This window comes from Argentina silus, assembly GCF_951799395.1.
Source record: "Argentina silus genome assembly, chromosome: 10".
NCBI lineage: Eukaryota > Metazoa > Chordata > Actinopteri > Argentiniformes > Argentinidae > Argentina > Argentina silus.
Window position 1 is genome coordinate 20,061,938 of NC_139664.1, and position 18,895 is coordinate 20,080,832.

General features: G+C 43.3%; 1 protein-coding gene across 1 annotated transcript; it reads right to left on the minus strand.

The window, feature by feature from the left end:
* Positions 1-1,233: 1,233 nt before the first annotated feature.
* kiaa0319 (KIAA0319) lies at positions 1,234-14,748 on the minus strand (the record flags this gene model as incomplete). Its single annotated transcript, XM_083679458.1, has 17 exons — positions 1,234-1,391; positions 1,685-1,776; positions 2,111-2,201; positions 2,385-2,549; positions 3,368-3,504; positions 3,798-3,957; positions 5,337-5,475; positions 5,895-6,046; positions 6,581-6,729; positions 7,156-7,321; positions 7,647-7,864; positions 9,339-9,471; positions 9,802-9,894; positions 10,773-10,871; positions 11,203-11,374; positions 12,436-13,130; positions 14,634-14,748. 17 exons carry the CDS (start codon positions 14,746-14,748, stop codon positions 1,234-1,236), a joined length of 2,934 nt encoding a protein of 977 aa, XP_083535584.1.
* Between the last annotated feature and the right edge of the window lie 4,147 nt (positions 14,749-18,895).

Consider the following 18,895-nt stretch of genomic DNA (forward strand, 5'->3'; position numbering starts at 1 on the left):
TCCCACCATCCTCATATGAAACCCTGACCTAACATAGAAATAAGATATAAGTCAAGGTGAACCTTCCTTTCACCTACCCTGTGATGTTATAATATCATTTCAAGGACATGAAGAAAGGAGGTACTTTCAAGTGTTTGAGCTCGGCCTGTCAGTGTCATGGTAAAATGGCACAGTGCATCGCTTCTCCTCTTGGGCTGTTCCCAAAGGAAGCGTAATTCCAGTCTTTTAGACCCTTTTCCATAACAATTTTCAAAACGAAAAGCTTTTTAAATGATGAAGATGTTTAAACATCTGGAACCACAGCCTAAAAACACCTACATGAAGTAGTTCTGTGCATCATTTCCATATCATGTTGCTCTCAAATATACTGTGCTGTACTGTGTTACTTATCATAACAGGAGACACGCAAAAGAGGGTGTTTGGTAACAGGTGTTGAATACTGTACAGTGCTCGACAAAGATTGAGAGAATAATTGCCTATGATACTATTTAACTATGTAGCATGACAAGTTGGACTTTGGAAAACATGAAGATGATTTTGTGAAAATGTTGACTCAAATGATTGGATTAATGCATGCTATCGCTGCTAATTCAGTCATACACAAATTATGGTTGTGAATTAGACAGATTAACCATTTCTTTCACAGAGCTGTTACCACCCTCTACAGCATCGATGTCCTTAATCTCCAGCAAAGCTGCTCCACTATTAAAACATGACATTAGAATAGTGCAATGCACAGAACCACCAACATCTTTCTTTGAATAACTGAGTTTTTTTTAGCAATTTCAAACCGGAGAGGTGGCATTCTCATATAACAAGGCAAAGTTGAAGGTCGGTAGTAGTCAGTAGTGGATGCATAAGGAACAGTTCTATGTACATTCACCAGTCAGGAGAGCACCTACATCTTTACAGTCATTGTAACAGTCTCGTCTTGACCTGTAAACTCTGTGCCTTGGTTCGTTCCATTACCCAGCGGTGCCCAACCCCAGTCCACCAAGGCCGCCATCATGCTGTTTTTCCTTTCTTCCTGGTACAATACGTTATTAACCAGTTCATATTACTGACGGTCCAGAAAACACACACACCTGGTCCAAATCAGTCTCTGATAAGAAAAGATACATGATAAAAAAAACACAGGAACTACGACCCTCAAGGACTGCATTAGTACAGTGCACTCCTGGCAAAAGGTTCCACTCAAGAGGGACAACCAGCCCCTTAGTGAGTTTTCCTCACTCATCCGAAAGCGTTCCCGTTGCGGGCGGCTTGAGTGTTGGTCCGGTTCCTGCTCCTGACCGGGCGGTCCCGGCTGAAGATGGTGTCCTGGTCACTGTCCAGCTCCGACTCTGACATCATGAGGCTGGAGTTGTGCTCTGTGCTCCTGTGCTTGATGTCTAAGGAGGGACGGGACAGGAAAGATACATCATAGTGGGGTCACCAAATGATGCACAAACCAACGTAGCTAGTACTGTAGTACTGTAGCAGGTGTAAAAAAACCTTGATTGTACAGAGGTGAAGTTAAGGGTTGTGGTGCTCATTTGAATTTCCTGTGGTTTGTGGCTTTTGTTTTGACCACACACACACACACACACACACACACACACACACACACACACACACACACACACACACACACCACCCCTAACTTGTCACATATTAGTTAATGTATAATAAATCAAAGACTCACTGTATTTAGGCCTCAGCTCCATCCTCTCCTGTTCATCCATGTTGTCTAGAATAGTGTATTTGGTTTTCTTCCTGACCTTAGTACGCCTCCTCCTGAACAACAGTATTTCCATTTACTCACAATCAACCAATATTGTATGTTTCTGTTTGTTTCTCTCTGGTCACTCAAAATGTTGGCAACAGTGGTAAGAGTGTTTACAAAATATATCCTTAGCTTGATCTCATCACCACAAAAATCATAATTGATAGAAAAGATAAACATTTTCTTACAACTCTACTTATTCTATTGTGTGTCATGTAAACGAGTATGACAAAAAATATGACAAAAGTCCTCATGTGCAGACCAATAACATACTGTTGCGCAACTTGCTCCTGTTTGCCTGTCCAGGAAGTAAGCACAGAAAGGTTAGGTTAGAAGTCAGGGTACCTTTTGCAACAGCAGACACAAGCCCAGGTGACAATCCCGATGAGGACAAAAGCCATGAAGGAGGAGAGGATGGCGTAGAGCACTCGCCATTCTGCCAATCGCAAAAGGGAGGGAAAGGACAGGCATTTTATAGATGGATTAATGTAACAAGCGTGATGTGTGTGCAGACTGTTTGTTTACCAACAAGCCTCTCACAGGGTACCTCTGTTAGCCTCTCACAGGGTACTTTATTCTCAGAGACTCTCCAACTGAATAAGTAGGACCCAGAACTCACCACAGTTACTCTCTCCATCGCCAAAGAAGCGACGAATCAGGTTCTCCGTCCAAAACGGGTCGCAGACACACTCCTTGGTGATTGGATCACACTGGCCATGGCCCGAACAGCGAAGCAGGCACACTGGGCCACATGGGTGTAAAGCAAAAAACAAAACATCATACTCTATGTATTGTATATAGGGGACATTTAGTCTGCTACATCAGTCACATATAGCCCACAACAACTGGGGGCTGATCCAACCCTTCTCATAATAACAGCATAATAAAATGCATACAGTAAACATGTTGGGCCCCCACAAATGAAGCCTGTGAATGAAGGAAAACAGAGACAACTTTTGTTATCACAAACAAACCCTAAATGACCCAATATCCTACCAAACAGACTTCATTCACAAAATATTATTCCCAAATTCCTTAGGCTATAGACCTACTGCATTAGGCTACGCTCCTACAGCTGCATTCGTAGCCAGACTGAAAAGTGACCAGAACGTGTAGTGCTTATTTGATTCATTATCAGTCTTGCCTCTTACAGCTTTGCGTTGATTTCTCAAAGTATTATTCCCAACTTTGTTAGACTATAGGCCTACTACATTAAGCTACTAGCTCTCCACTTTGCATTCTATTGTGATGTTTTTAATGGCAAGATACATCTTTCAACCTAGTTTCATCAAATTGGGCCAATCAGTGTACATTTTTAAATGCCGTATCTGTATGGCAAGACACATCATTCACCCAAGCTTCATCAAAATTGTCCCAGTGGTGTCGGAGGTAAAGTGTGTGAAACACGAACAGACAGAGACCAAATCATAGTCCATCGTGGGGGACTTTTAGACATTATCTCATCTAATCTAATGTAAAATGTGAAACCCTAAATGATGTAAAACAATATGATATCATCAGCAGTAATATAATCTAATAGGATGCAATATCATGTAATGATATCATCTAATTTTATATAACGCAGTGTGTTGTAGCACTCACTGACTGTATCCACTCTAAGGACTCTGAAGAGCAGGTAGTCAGTCTTCTCTCTCAGTAGCTGGCCACGCAGCAGGCCGGCAAGTTTAGGACCAGGGACCGGCCCCTCAGGACCCTGCACAGAAAACCTCAGCACTGTGCTACACACACACACACACACACACACAAACACACAATAAAGACACACATAAAAAAGCAAATACACATAAATGTCAGTGTACACATGTGAAGACTTACTGTATCTGTATACTGCATGTGGCTCAGTTGGTAGAGATACCTAATCATGCTGGGACCATATATTCCCAAAAATATAAACAAAAACGGATAAAGTGCAAAGTGTTTGCGTGTGTGTGTGTATGTGTGTGTGTGCATATTGTGTGCGTGTGTGTGTGTGTGTATGTGTATATGTGCGTGCGTTCTGTATCGTCAGTACCTGAGGTCTGAGTGTCCCCTTAAGCCCCTGAGGTGGATGTCGTTGTCCAGGACGTGGAGCAGCGCGGCCAGCTGTCTGAGCACCGTGTCCCTCTGAGCCACGCTGACCTGGGCTACGGCCACCAGCATCTCCACCTCCACCTCCTCACGACCCCCTGGGTCTGAGGGGAAACATATGCTTAGAAACATATTCTAAGTGTACACTCACCGGTATTAGGTACACCTGTTCAACTGCTCGTTAACGCAAATATCTAATCAGCCAATCACATGGCAGCAACTCAATGCATTTAGGCATGTAGACATGGTCAAGACGACCTGCTGAAGTTCAAACCGAGCATCAGAATGGGGAAGAAAGGTGATTTAAGTGACTTTGAACGCGGCATGGTTGTTGGTGCCAGACAGGCTCGTCTGAGTATTTCAGAAACTGCTGATCTACTGGGATTTTCATGCACAACCATCTCTAGGGTTTACAGAGAATGGTCAGAAAAAAATAAAATATCCAGTGAGCGGCAGTTCTCTGGGCGAAAATGCCTTGTTGATGCCAGAGGTCAGAGGAGAATGGCCAGACTGGTTCGAGATGATAGAAAGGCAACAGTAACTCAAATAACCACTCGTTACAACCAAGGTATGCAGAAGACCATCTCTGAATGCACATCGAACCTTGAAGCAGATGGGCTACAGCAGCAGAAGACCACACCGGGTGCCACTCCTGTCAGCTAAGAACAGGAAACTGAGGCTACAATTCGCACGGGCTCACCAAAATTGGACAATAGAAGATTGGAAAAACGTTGCTTGGTCTGATGAGTCTCGATTTCTGCTGCGACATTCAGATGGTAGGGTCAGAATTTGGCGTAAATAACATGAAAGCATGGATCCATCCTGCCTTGTATCAACAGTTCAGGCTGCTGGTGGTGGTGTAATGGTGTGGGGGATATTTTCTTGGCACACTTTGGGCCCCTTAGTACCAATTGAGCATTGTTTAAATGCCACAGCCTATCTGAGTATTGTTGCTGACCATGTCCATCCCTTTATGACCACAGTGTACCCATCTTCTGATGGCTACTTCCAGCAGGATAACGCGCCATGTCACAAAGCTCACATCATCTCAAACTGGTTTCTTGAACATGACAATGAGTTCACTGTACTCCAATGGCCTCTACAGTCACCAGATCTCAATCCAATAGAGCACCTTTGGGGTTTGGTGGAACGGGAGATTCGCATCATGTATGTGCAGCCGACAAATCTGCAGCAACTGCGTGATGCTATCATGTCAATATGGACCAAAATCTCTGAGGAATGTTTCCAGTACCTTGTTGAATCTATGCCACAAAGAAATAAGGCAGTTCTGAAGGCAAAAGGGGGTCCAACCCGGTACTAGCAAGGTGTACCTAATAAAGTGGCCGGTGAGTGTATATTGGCCCACACACTACACACACTTAGCCCCCCTCATGCCCACCAGGTTTTGCGGAGACAAGTGTACTTGAAGAAAACACACACACAAAACATGCAGTCACATAGACACAAACACAAACACCCCTACCTGGTCGCACTTCTACGGTGGCTGTAGCAGCACTGGTACGGCCCTGAGCATCAGTTACACGGAGCTGGAACAGATAGGTCCCCTCCACCAGGTTAGCCAGGTACAGGGAGGCCTGGTGCTCCGAACTATACAGCACATCCTGGATCAATGACAGCAAAGGAGAGTTCCTACCTGTGAACAGTTCCTACCGGAAGGAGGTTTGGTAACAGTGGTAAAATAGAGTGGTAACTGCATGGTGGATTATTAATAACAGTTTTGAGGCTATGCTGGTGAACATCATTATCGTGAATGCATGTAATTATTCTGTTGTAATTAAATGTCGACTGTCATGTTGTGTTTGGAACTTATTTGTAACAATGTTGGCTACTGCTATCTTGGACCAGGTCTCTCATGCAAAATAGGTTATATTTCAATGACACTCACATGGATAAATAAAGGTTAAGTTAATAAATTCCATCTCAAGCATCACTGAAAGTTAGAAATTCCAAATACGGGAATTAGATTGAAATGAGTCTCCTTCATTGACTCAGTTTCAATTCTATTGCTTGATCCACTCACCCCAGCAGCAGGGCTCTGGCTGTCCCGTACCCACAGGAAGTGCACCTCAGCGAGGTCACCGTCCGTCACGGAGCCCTGGAGCACCAGGGAGTTGTTGGGCAGAGTCAGGGTGTGGCTGCCGCTAGCATGGGCTACAGGTGGAAAGTTTTTGGCTGAGGGAGGATGGACAACGTCAATAGAAATGTGTTACTGGATTCAACACGTTAGCGGTATTTGGGTCCTTTTGATACAATAAACTTCTATCTGCAACACACTTAGTGGTGCGTCACTGCCCTCTTTGGCGACACTGAAAATCAGAAAACGCTATGTTTTCTAATCGTGGCAAATGTGTGCATATCCACAAAATATACAAATGGTACGTAAAAGTCAGTGCTCGGCCACGACACTAGATTTTAGAAAGCGTCTTAAACCGTCTGGGCCAACACAGTGCTCTTCAATGAACGTTCTTTATCATGCAATCTCATTCCTTGATCTCTACCGATTTATCTTGGCCGTTTAGCCTTATTTTAAAGCTCAAATACTGGACCTTTAAGATTCCACACATATAGCAACAATAACAACAATAACGCTATCCCTTAGTTACATGGGTAGCACATACATGGGTCCTTACAGTAAGTATCTAGGCGAAACAGTCTAGGTGAAAGGGCTAGGGGTTGTTTCTGGACAGGGCCATTGTGTTTTCTTACCCTCTTGGACCCTCACAGTGAGTAAAGAGCTGTCTGCCGCCCCCTCCTGGTCGTTGACAGTCAGTCTGAAAGTATAGCGGCCTGCTCGGAGACCTGTTACCATGGCTACATCCTTATCCACACCCTCTATCCTTGACCCTGGAGGACCGCTACAAAACAACAACAAAACACAATAAGCACTTCTGCAGTATGATACATTAGCCTACAATATATTGGCCAAAACATTTCAATATTTCATAAAGATCAAATCCTTGGAATAGAACAAATCCTTGGAACCCCAAGGTCAGTGCTCAGTGGGATCCTTGGGATGGCCCAACTCTGACTTCACCCTATCCAAATGGATATTTAAAACGGTTAAAGGTAATGGCTAAGGGCTAATGGGAAAAGGAAAGGGTTATGGTTAAGGTAAAGGTTAGGGATAGGGTTAGGGTTAGGGTAAGGGTTAGGATTAAGGGTAGGGTCATCCCAGAGATCCAACTAAGCATCTACCAGAACCCCTCATAAGAAAGCACATCAATGGCATATTCCTCACTTTTAGAGGGATAGAAGGATGACCCTGACCCCGGTGTTGATACCTGATGGTGTCCCAGTGGTAGCTGACAATGGCATTGTCGTCTGTGCTGCTGCTACCGTCCAGCGTGACGCTGGCCACTGGGAGTGTCAGCTGCCTGTCAGGACCCACTACAGCGACAGGGGCCTGGTTTGACCCCTTGACCTCTGCTACGGAGGTGCCCCCTTCCTCTATAGAGCAGAACAGATAAAGGAAAGAACTTCAGAATGATTCATATTTATATATATATAAATTCATATAAACTTCAGAATGATTCATATTTATATATATATAAATTCATATAAACTTCAGAATGATTCATATTTATATATATATAAATACATATAAATTCATATTTAAAGATATGAAATGGTCAATAGCAATGTATGGCCTACTTTGCACTTAGCAGTCTATCATACTTGTAAATCAACTTTTAACCGCACAGTGGTGTGGTCACTGTGGAACGTCACTCTGTGAGGGTCTATGTCATTACATACTATGTCATGTTATGAGTACCTGGTTTGAGAGTGGCCGTGGCAGAGGAGGGGACAGGTGAAGTGGCTGTTGTAGGCACATCCTGCCGGATGAGGGCAGTAACAGCAGGGCCAGGGGTCGCAGAGGCCGTAGAGATGTCATGGTCTCTGTCGGACGATGGGTCACTCTCCTTTGGCTGGATGACCCTCACTGTAGCTGTGGTGGAGTCAGATAACCCATCTGAGTCTTCCACTGTCAGTCTGGAGGGGAAGAAAAATTAGGATGGAATAAAGGTTAGTGTTCCCAATGTATTTTTTTTTATGGGGAAGGGTTATCTAAGACATACATAAGACATAACATATGTAAATGCTGTGCACATAAAACTTCAATTTAATTCAGAAAGCATAGTCAGGGTGCCAGAGCCCAGCACAATTCTGCATACAAAACAGCATATACAGCCATTAGAAATAATGCCAAACAGGTAAACCAATCTGCTTTTAAAGTAGTGGTCGGAGAAACATGAGGGTAGGGTAATGGGTAATGGATTAAACAATAACTGTGTCAATTTTCAATAAGAATTTCATACTAAAAGTAATAGTTAGTAAAGGAAAATACAATGTGTGTGTGGGGGGGGGGGGGGGGGGGGGGGCACATTTTAACCACCATAGTAAACCTGAGATTGTTGACAAGACGTAAAACACCTTCCTGTTGGTTGGACACTATATATGATTAATAGAAACCACACACTCTGTTCAACTCTAACTACAGAATCAGTGTAGTCTGACCTTTCTTAACCCCCCTGGGCATCATGATGTAACCATTCCAGGAATAGGTCTTTGACACTGGCCTCTTTCAAACACATGAAAGACATCTTAAGCTGTAGCATACAGTAAGAACAAAAGCATGCATGGTTGTACAAGGCTGGATTTGGCTCCCTGCTCTATAGAAAGTAGTCTAGTGACGCTTAATGGAAAAGTATGATGCTGAATACCATACATTTTTCCAGATTTTCCAAAGAAAATTAAACATATAGGGTAGGGTTAGATACAAATAAAGATTAAAAGCGACTTACAACAAATACATTTGTTTAAGTAAGTGAATCATCTATCCATCAGTCATCATAAGACAAAGTAATCAATGCTCACACCAGGGGCCATTGGCAGTCGTAATGCCAGAAGCCAATTTCTTTTTTTTTTTAATTAACAGGAGAGAACTTGTACAGGGGGGGTAGCGGGGGTGAAGAGGTCTTTAGGAGGGATAATGTCGGCAACGGAATGGTCACCCCCATTTTTCACAACACCTGACCTGTTCTGGATGCATCGATTCTGGACGATTTCCAGGCTGACCGACACTCTTTTAATGACCTGGCTTGTGCATGATGTGCAGCCCGAATTGTATGATTTGATTGTGGATGACCTACTTGTACATCCTGGCATGGACACTTCTGTCATGGACACCTTGACTGAGGTTCATGTCAGAGCCCAAATGGACAGTTTAATTGTTGATGCTATCTAGCTAAACCCGGATGCTCTGACTTTAGACAACTTTCCTGGCCTGAACACCAAAATTATGGAAAATGTTCAGCTCAAACTTGATGCTCCAATGATAGATGATTTCCAGTCTGGCCTGTGCACTCTGTTTGTGGGTGAACAAAGCGCAAACAGCCTATACAGCACTCTTTACTCCATTTTGCTGGGTGGGCAGTGCTATACCCAAATCGCCCCTTGCCCATACCTGAAGGTATACTCCCCAAGGTTGAGGCTGGATAAGTTGAGAATCTGGGTGTCCGAGGAGGCTCCAAGCTCTACAGGCAAACCACGGACCTGGTCCCAGTGATAGCTGATGACCATGGTGTCGTCTGTACTCTCTGTGGTGGCCCATCAAACACACACACACACACACACACACACACACACACACACACACACACACACACACACACACACACACACACACACAGTAATTCAGTATTGTACAATGCTGTGTTGTACTGCATTTTTGTCAGGTAAAATAATAGATCTGAATGCTAGTGGGTTTGTGATATTGAATTGAAGCAGGGTTGTAACATGTAACATTGGTGCCATCAGTTACCATACTCTAACCATACTCTAAAAGCAAACTAGTTTGATGCTTGTAAATGCTTGAAACCATGAAAAGTCAACAGTCTATGGTCTTAAACGTTCAGTGCAATACTTACGGCTGCCATTGACAATGACATCACTGTCAGGAAATGACATCACCTGAATTACCGGAAGGGCGACAGCTTTAGGGGGCTGATTCTCCCTTGCCGCTGTGAATAAAAAGATATTCTGTTTATTTATGGTTTTTATTTATTTTTTAAAGAAGAGTGAACTCCTTTTTCAGACAGCAGAGAAACAGATGGGGAGACACAGAGGGATCGAACCTGGGAAACTATATATGTGCTTAGAAGCGCAAATGCTACTGTACCACTCGACCACAGAAAAATATATTCTATCATAGTGTTGTGCAACATGTGATTCCGGTGTTCCATTTCACCAAATCAGGGAATAAATTAAACTCTTGTGTTACAGAATCCTTTTTGGCAATAGGTTTCATTTAAGGTTTTTTCAGATCAAATGGAATTGACTCCAACCCTCTGCTTTTCACGTACCCTCTCTCACTGTGATGTTCACTGTCCCTTCTCCGTATGAGCCTTCTCCTGTAACAGCCATTGTGACAGTGTAGTGGCCTGCAGATAGCTGGCACAATACAAGAGAAAGATATTTTCATTAGAACAGAAAATAATTGTATGACACATTAGCATTATCTTGTATTGTGTCAGAAACCTATTGTACTGTATATCTCTGTCAAGAGGTCACGCAAGGACATTTGGAGAAGTTCTTACCTTGGGGAGCTGGACTGACTTCTTGTGCTCGCCCTCTATCGCCTTCTTGTGGCCACCAGGGGAACGGCACAAACTCCATTCATACCTGTAAGGTGACACTAAAAACAGAATGTACAAGTCATTTGTAAAACGATGGTCATAAGAGCATGTGTTTCTCTCAGATAATGATCAACCAGTGATGTTTGAGGTATCTGATTGGAAATGCCCCATATGTTCTCAAATCAGCCATACGTTATGGTCATTATAAGGCTGTGTGTGTGTGTGTGTGTGTGTGTGTGTGTGTGCTTCTGCATGTTCCGCACCTGTTTGGGGCTCTGGGTCAACAGAGGCTTCTAGCTCCACAGTGTCCAAGGGCAATGTCAGCACTATCGGGTCTCCAATGGATACCAGCAGGGCTCTGACTAAAAGAAGACAAAAAAGACAGCAAGAGAGAGAGGGAGAGAGAGAGAGAGAGAGAGTGTGTGTGTGTGTGTGTGTGTGTGTGTAAGAAAGAAAGAAAGACAAAGGGAGGGAAGATAGAGACGAAGAGAGAGAGAGAGAGGAGACGGGAGAAACATTTAAAAAAACTAAGAAATACAGAAAATTAAAAATTAAAAAAATATTCTTGGCTATATCTTTTGTGAAGAAAAACATTTTTGGCACCAATTTTACCATACAAAAGATCGAATTTCAAAGCATTGACCAAACCAGAAAAATAATAGTGAAGTTTTCTCATGTCACCAACTGCAATACCTGTCTGTGTGGGTGTGGTCAGAGGCATGGTGTTAGAGCGGAGGGGTGAGGCCTCAGTGGGAGGGGAAGTCCTTATTTGGCTCTGTTGGGAGGAGTCAGCACTCGAGTTCTCTCTCTGGGGCTGAAGTGTTGGCTCTGAGCTCACTGAGGACACATTCTGTAGTTCACTGTCCTACAATGTGAAGAGCCACAACCAACAGATATATTAGTATACTAATTACAATGCATGATGTGTGCTCACATACATAGAATCTGTGGTGACATCTACATCAATATTCTGGGAATCACTGACAAGCCTCCTTTAGCGGGAAGAGATCGGTGGAGCTGTATCGATTACGTCTTATCCTCAAAGAGGATGTGAGGTGCAGGCACTGTGTGAATGTGTGTGTGTGTGTGTGTGTGTGTGTGTGTGTGTGTGTGTGTGTGTGTGTAAGTGATATACTGTATATATATAAAGAGAGTGAGAGAGCAACTGAATCTCTGTGAAGAGCAACTGAGTCAGCAACTTGGTAGATTATAAGAACACATGCACACACACACAAACACACACACACACACACACACACATGCGCACACACACACACACACACACACACACGCGCACACACACACACACACACACGCACGCACGCACACACACACACACACACACACACACACACACACACACACACACACACACACACACACACACACACACACACACACACACAAGCTGGCAGGCTGTCTGCTGCATGATCGTTTGTTATGTCTCTTTGGGAGAGAAAACCAATTTAAAATGGCCTTGCTGTCTTAAGAGGATGTATTTCATTGTGTCATTGTAAGCCAGCATGTTTGGACAGCACACTACTCCTACATGGTTAGTTTGTCCACTGAAAGATCTAATCACAAATGTTGTATTGGATCAATGGGACATAAAACACCCACTTACTCTAGTATTACTTTATGCATGATTCACACTAAACACAAACAGTCTGTGTCCTGAAGCTACCCAATTGTAGTCTAGTGTAATATCTTGCTTTTACACATAGAGATCACACTATCAACTGTATAGCTAACCAGGCAAGGAACACAGATGGAACTTATGGTATTACTTAGTAACACTACTTAACCCTTAAAGCCATCAAAATGGTGTCATCGTCATAACAGTACTTAATAACATAGTTATGACAGCTAATGTGCTCTAGTTTCGTTTAGGCCTACTGACCGTATATGACCTCAGCTGACACTCACTGTTTTATTGGCTGCAGTGGATTCCATAGTGGGATTCTGGTCAATGGCATGTGTCCCCTGGTTAATTGCAGCCCCGGTAGAAGCGTTGAATTTGGGCAGGCTGTTCTCAGTCGGCTCAGATTCCGCCCCGCCCTCACTCTCTGATAGGTTGAATCCATCTTGTGCCTCCAATGCTGCTGGCCAATCAGGAAACAAGTCCGCCTGAGAACCCGCCAGGACGTCCGCAACCCCACTTTTATCCTTTGGGCCGAGTTCACTCTCAGCATATTCCAAATCCATCACGCCAGGGTCACCAAAATCCGGGGAAGCCCCATCAAATAGGGCCAAGTCCTTCAGGGCCTCCACGTCCCCCGAAGGCCTGTGCAGCGGCTTCCACCGACTGGGGTAGGGCTCCCCTCGGACCAGCGACTGTAGAACCAGGGTTTGGGGCGTACCACGCTGAAGGAAGGCAAGATAGGAGTCGGCCCCGGGCCTCTGCCTGGGCTGGCAGTTCTCCCTGGGCTGGCAGCTGAGGACGTAGCAGCGGCGCTCGAACAGCCAGGCCAGGTCGCACCCTTGCAGGTCGCAGCAGGCCCCGGCACACTGCGCCAGAGACGCCACGTCTGGCACCCGCAGGATACTGCTGCTCCTCAGGGCCGGGGAGACCACAGCCTCCGAGAAGGTCGCCCCCTGCCAGCACTGTGACGCCACTGCAGCTGAGGTTAAGAACAAAGAGAGACAGTAACAGGGCCAGTTTTAGCCTGCTATATTAGGGTGGGCTGGTAGAAATAATAGGTGGGCAACTTGGGCGGTAGATAGCCCAGAGGTTAGAGAAGCGGACTAGTAGCCCAAAGGAATATGTACAATATATCAGTCATATATCCATTTCTTTATTTCTTTTTATCTATCTATCTATCTATCTATCTATCTATCTATCTATCTATCTATCTATCTATCTATCTATCTATCTATCTATCTATCTACAACATCAGTCTCCTGTTTCCCTTGGCAAACATTCTAACAAATTCATCCATGTCTAAGGTATTTCTTATTGATTTCTCATGGGCCAAGATCACCAAATTCCTCTTTCTTTCATGTAACACGGTGTGACGATAGGGGGTTAGGACTCGTGACAGTGTGGAGAAGGAACTCTCACATGATGCTGAAGACACACCAATTACCAGGGCTGCAACACAGGAAAAGCTTCCTTATACTCCTGTAGGTGTTTACACTTAGTGGACAGGTCTGTTTCATTTGGACATTTCTTAGCCAACATTGGTTTTGTAACAAGAATTTCATTTTTCAGACTCACATCGTCTGCCGCAGTGCCAGCAAGCACATGCAGAGGGCGCAACAAGGTGGAATCTAGAAATGCACTAGATTTGGATACAAGACTGGATATGGCTGTCATTAGGTCTACATTCTTCTTGAAAATTGATTTTCCATTTCTGAAATGGCCCTGTCAAGGATGTTGAGTAGGGATCTTTTCAGAGACTGACTGGGGGTGGTGGTGGGATCATAAGAATCTGTATGACCCACAGTTGAGAGCATAACACTTTCACCAAGGTGTTTACTCAATGTTCTCTTTCTCTTTGGAGGATGTGAATCATCTCCAACAGGTGCCTGAGAAAGCTCAGTCCAGAAATCATCTTTACGGATGTCTTTTAAGGACTCCAGTGATGCACCAACAACCTCACAAGCAGTGCACATATCCACAGACTGAGACTGTAGAATTGCATTCGCTGGTTTCAAGACACCAAGCACCCGCACTAGAACTTTTCCAATATCAAAGAAATTATGCCTCTTAATTTGAAATAACAGGCCTCATGCCTCAGTGCACAAATCAACTGTAGCATCATCATCCTCTGAGATCTCTGACAGGATAGTGAGAAGACGGTCTTCATTCTCAACAATGCACCTCGTCACATCATAATGGCTTATCCAGCGAATTTCAAGCAGTCTTTTGAGACAAGGAGCATCATACTGTTGCAGTGCTGACATAACACTGGCTAACTATGTTGTCAGCACTGTAGCCAACATCAGAAAGATGTACATGTACATCAGCATCAAGTTAATGCAAGTCAAGCAACCCAATCAGATGCTCCTCTGGCATGGAATTACATACAAACCGAATCATTATGGACACATTCTCAACATTACACCTGTCCCTAGTCCCATCACTTTTCATGCAAAACCCTGCAGAGTCAGCGTTTGCATACCTTTTCCTGACCTCTCCAAGAACCACTTGTTTTGAATATCCTTAGAGGTGTACTTGGCATTTTTAGGTATACCCTTAGCAATATCAGCTAGCGCCTCAGTCTGTCCTCCCTTCATCGAATACATTTGAGTTGATGCAAATGGACTGCTGATGGAAATTCACTAGGCAAAGCATCTCTTCTCTCTGAGATTACTGTTTTGGTGCATGATCCCTGACAAAAATAAGCATAATAAACAAAAACGTAACCAAAGTTAAACTAACATTTAGAACACTAATTTGTTCCAATCCATACACGAGTTAGAGCAGGTTATGCGTTTGAGTGTGTGATTTTTCACGAGCAGTGGGACCCTGTGTGTGCTTTTACTTGCTTTGTCTTGCCCTGTGTGTGTGCAATCTGAGCCATCAGAGTTCATAGTTGTCATAGCAACACCCCTCCCTCTCGGCATGCTCCGAGAGACACTCTGTGCAACAGACAGGTCTGCTTCAGAGCTCTGTGTGTTTGTGCCTGAACATGACAAGAAGAGGGAGTGGCTGGCTGCCCACCCAATCAGAAGTTAGAAACAGTACTGGTATTTTCTATGCGATTTTTCCATTGGCTGAACAAACTTCTTTTTAACTTTTGATTGGGTGAGCCCACCCCTGCCCATAGCCACTGCTGGGCTTGGACAGTAATATACAATGTCATAACTTTGCCTCATATACTTTATACATCATACTTTCCACTGAAGATTTCCATTAATAAATGCCACCTGCATCATAAAATGGTCTGCTGGGTAACCTGATGTTGCCTAGCTGAACCAGCTTGGTTCACAATGTTGCTATTCTAGCCAACAGGCTACACTGAAAGAAGTGAAGCGCTAACCAGATGGCTCAAACATTTCACAGAACAGAACAGAACTAGCATCAATTATTCAAAGCCGACTTCACTGATACTGTGAGCCTGAGGTATACTTACACTAGAGATCACAATAGTGTCAGTCAATACCTGGAGGGAAAAGACATTAGCTGCTATGTTCTGTATATGTCACTGTCTGAACACATTTGTGTATTTGTGTGTCAATAAATGGATTAAATAAACAACAAAATAAATTATTTTGCTGCTCAAATCGGAGCAGAGATTTTGAGCAGAAGTAGATCTTTGTAAACAACAGTCATATTTACTGCCATTCGTAGACTGAATCAGTAAGCTTTGTTTAGAGTTATATAAAATAAACTTCCTAAAATATTTCATTGACTTTAGGGAAAATGTACCAGCTCAGACTACTGACTTTTCCACACCATGAAATGTAATTAGGGTGCATATTAGCATTTCGTTTTTATTGTATATTGTGTTACAACATTGCTGAGATTCCCTTGCAAATCAAGCATTTTCACTGCTCTGCTTTGACGACTGTTCCATTGTTTACTTTGGTAACATTCAAATGTTCCAGCACATCCCTAAAGGATACGGATGCAGTCTTTTTTGGCCAATCTACATGAGGTACATTGACAAGAATTATATTTTAACAATGTCTCTAACCTCCCACACACTGCAGGAGGACGTGGAGAAGCAGGGAGGCTCCTTTCTGCATGACGGCCCAGACAACCTGGTCAAAATGGCCGCTCTAGACCTGAAACAGAGAAGAAACAAGTGATCCAGCTTTACAAGTGATCCAGATCTGGCTTTAAGCTACAATCCATTGATATGTTTTACATTTTAGTAATTTAGCCAGAGCGACTTACAACAAGTAAATTTGCCTAAAGCATGTGAAACAACTAAGCCTAAAATCACATCATCGAGAAAGACAAGAAAGACAAGAAAGACTTTCTATAAGAATAAGTGCTAGAAGCAGTCACAGGTCAAACACAAGTGGGGTATGTTAGGAGGTGTAAGGAGAGGGAGAGGTCTGAGTAGGAGGAGTCTGTTGTAGTCAAAGTTGTAATCTGAAGAGATAGGTTTTAGTCTGCAGCAGAAGACAGGCAGTGCATGCCTTCCTGACAGTGGTGGTCACAACCCATAATTCGAAAAACAACAGAACGTCACCCACAAAGTTAACAATCAGCTGAGGGATGGGCTTGGAGCAATGCTTCTCTCAAATTCATAGACAGAACTTGAATAAAAAGCTCTAAATATTGGCCTTTAAACTGGTTCTATACGGTAAAACGTTGGTAAAATATGCTGTATGCTCTGCTCATTTAGGTGTATGGTCTCCTTCAATTTACAAGAACACATTATCCAATATGAGCATCACCTACAGTACCTACAGCACTTACTGTATACAATGACACATTCATATTCACTGACAAAAGCAACATGGACTCTCCCACCCACTGAGACTGACCTGACTCATTCAGAGTCTGACTCAGCCTACTGCCACTTTAGCAAGGATGACATGGCACCTATCTCTCTCCCTATCTCTCTCTCTCTCTCTCTCTCTCTCTCTCTCTGCCCACACTGCCCATGGAGAGCTCTACTGGTGGGAACTTGTTACTGCTTTTACCCTGCAGATGGCTTACTGTTACCTCTGCTTACTGTGTAGGTATACAACACAATCAAATTGGTTTGTATGTTCATTACTGTTCTGTATCATCATTTAAATAGCAGTATTAAACGTCATCATCCCATATATACAAATACAAGATGAAGACCTCCTACTGTATCTATGTAATACCATACACAGTATTTATGCTAATTGGTAAGGTTAGGCCAGGAACAGGGCTGGATCCAAGGCAAGTATTACTGGCAGGAGTAAGATTCCAGGTTATGGAAAAGACAGCACTGATAAAGCTATGACTGACTTGGAACTCAGGATTGACCTTAAGATCTGCCTTTTCACAGTCTTTTAGGAAGATGCTGCATTAGTGCCACACCACACTGTTATTTGTTCTTAGTTTAAGTTACTTATGTCTACTACCCTACAGAAGCTATGCTAAGAAATTCACTATCAAGGAACTCAGGTAGCACCCTGAAATGCAAAGGCCTACTGTATTAGTCAATAATCAATGAATTAGCAAGTACAACTCCACCAATTACTTATCAATCATGTGTTGACCCACAAATTCAATCATGTTTATGCTAAAACAAAACCAAATCAAGTCGAACCATCTCCGAAATTCAAATTGAATTCAGTACTATTTCAGCACCAGGCTGTAATGGACAGCGACCAGCCGGTGAGAGGTGGAGGCAGAGACGGCAAGTAAAAAGCCTTGGATGATGACAGAACTTGAAACTCTAACTCTTCACAACGCTGAAGTCTCTTAAGTATTCTGTAGCTCTTAGTCTGCAGTTTATTCCAGAGAGATTTCCCATGACGAATACCTAGGTGACTGTGGGCTCACCGCCACACAGGAAGAAGCATCCACTAACCTAACATGAATGTTGAAATGATATAATTCGATTTTATATAGGCAAAAGTCTAAACTCATTAAGATGTAATGTAATCTCAGTCAAATGTAAACTCAAACATGCAAACGCATCATAATAACACATGTTCGGTTGTTACTGATTTCAATATGTAGGCGAGACTCTATAAGATAGCCTTTAGGCCTAAACAAATATATTATTTTTAGAAGCTATCAAGCGAGCAAAAGAAAGGGCAGCAAACATCCTAAGCAGCTGTCAGACTATTGCACTAGTACGAGACACTTACCAAAGATGGGGCTGATGGATATAAGATATGGCCAAATCCAAATTGCAGCTTCAAGTGAGTTTCTCATTAAATAGGCATGTGAATTGCCATCGATATTGTGACAAATTGTTGTGATGGTGTAGCCATAGTTTCCTGTTTATGTGTTCCAAGTTGCTGAAATTCGGCTGCCTCAGCTCGGTGGTTCTACGGTCTTGTTGTTTACGTTACCTTACTGCAGCACCACCCGCCTGTTTTTACCAGTAGACATACTGCTTCGTAGCTCCTCTGGGTGGGAATGGCTGTGTGGCGACACGCCTGTGGTAATTTGCTCGGCGAGCGGAGCAGAATGTAGAATGCGCACTAACATTCACGGACGGGCTGTGCACCATTATGTCTCGAAACGCCTTTGCCGTCCACGGCTATGGTAGCGAGGGAGGAGAGACTGTCGTCGACGGGGGAAGGTGAGGGCATCTGTTATAGGGCCTATATAACCACCCACAGTATAATGACGTAGTCAGTACTTAGTCCTTGTCATTATAATGCAATATAATAATAACAATAATAATAATAATAATGATAATAATAATAATGATAATAATAATATAGCAATAATTACAGGCATAATAATAGATACATTGTGTGTGTGTGTGTGTGT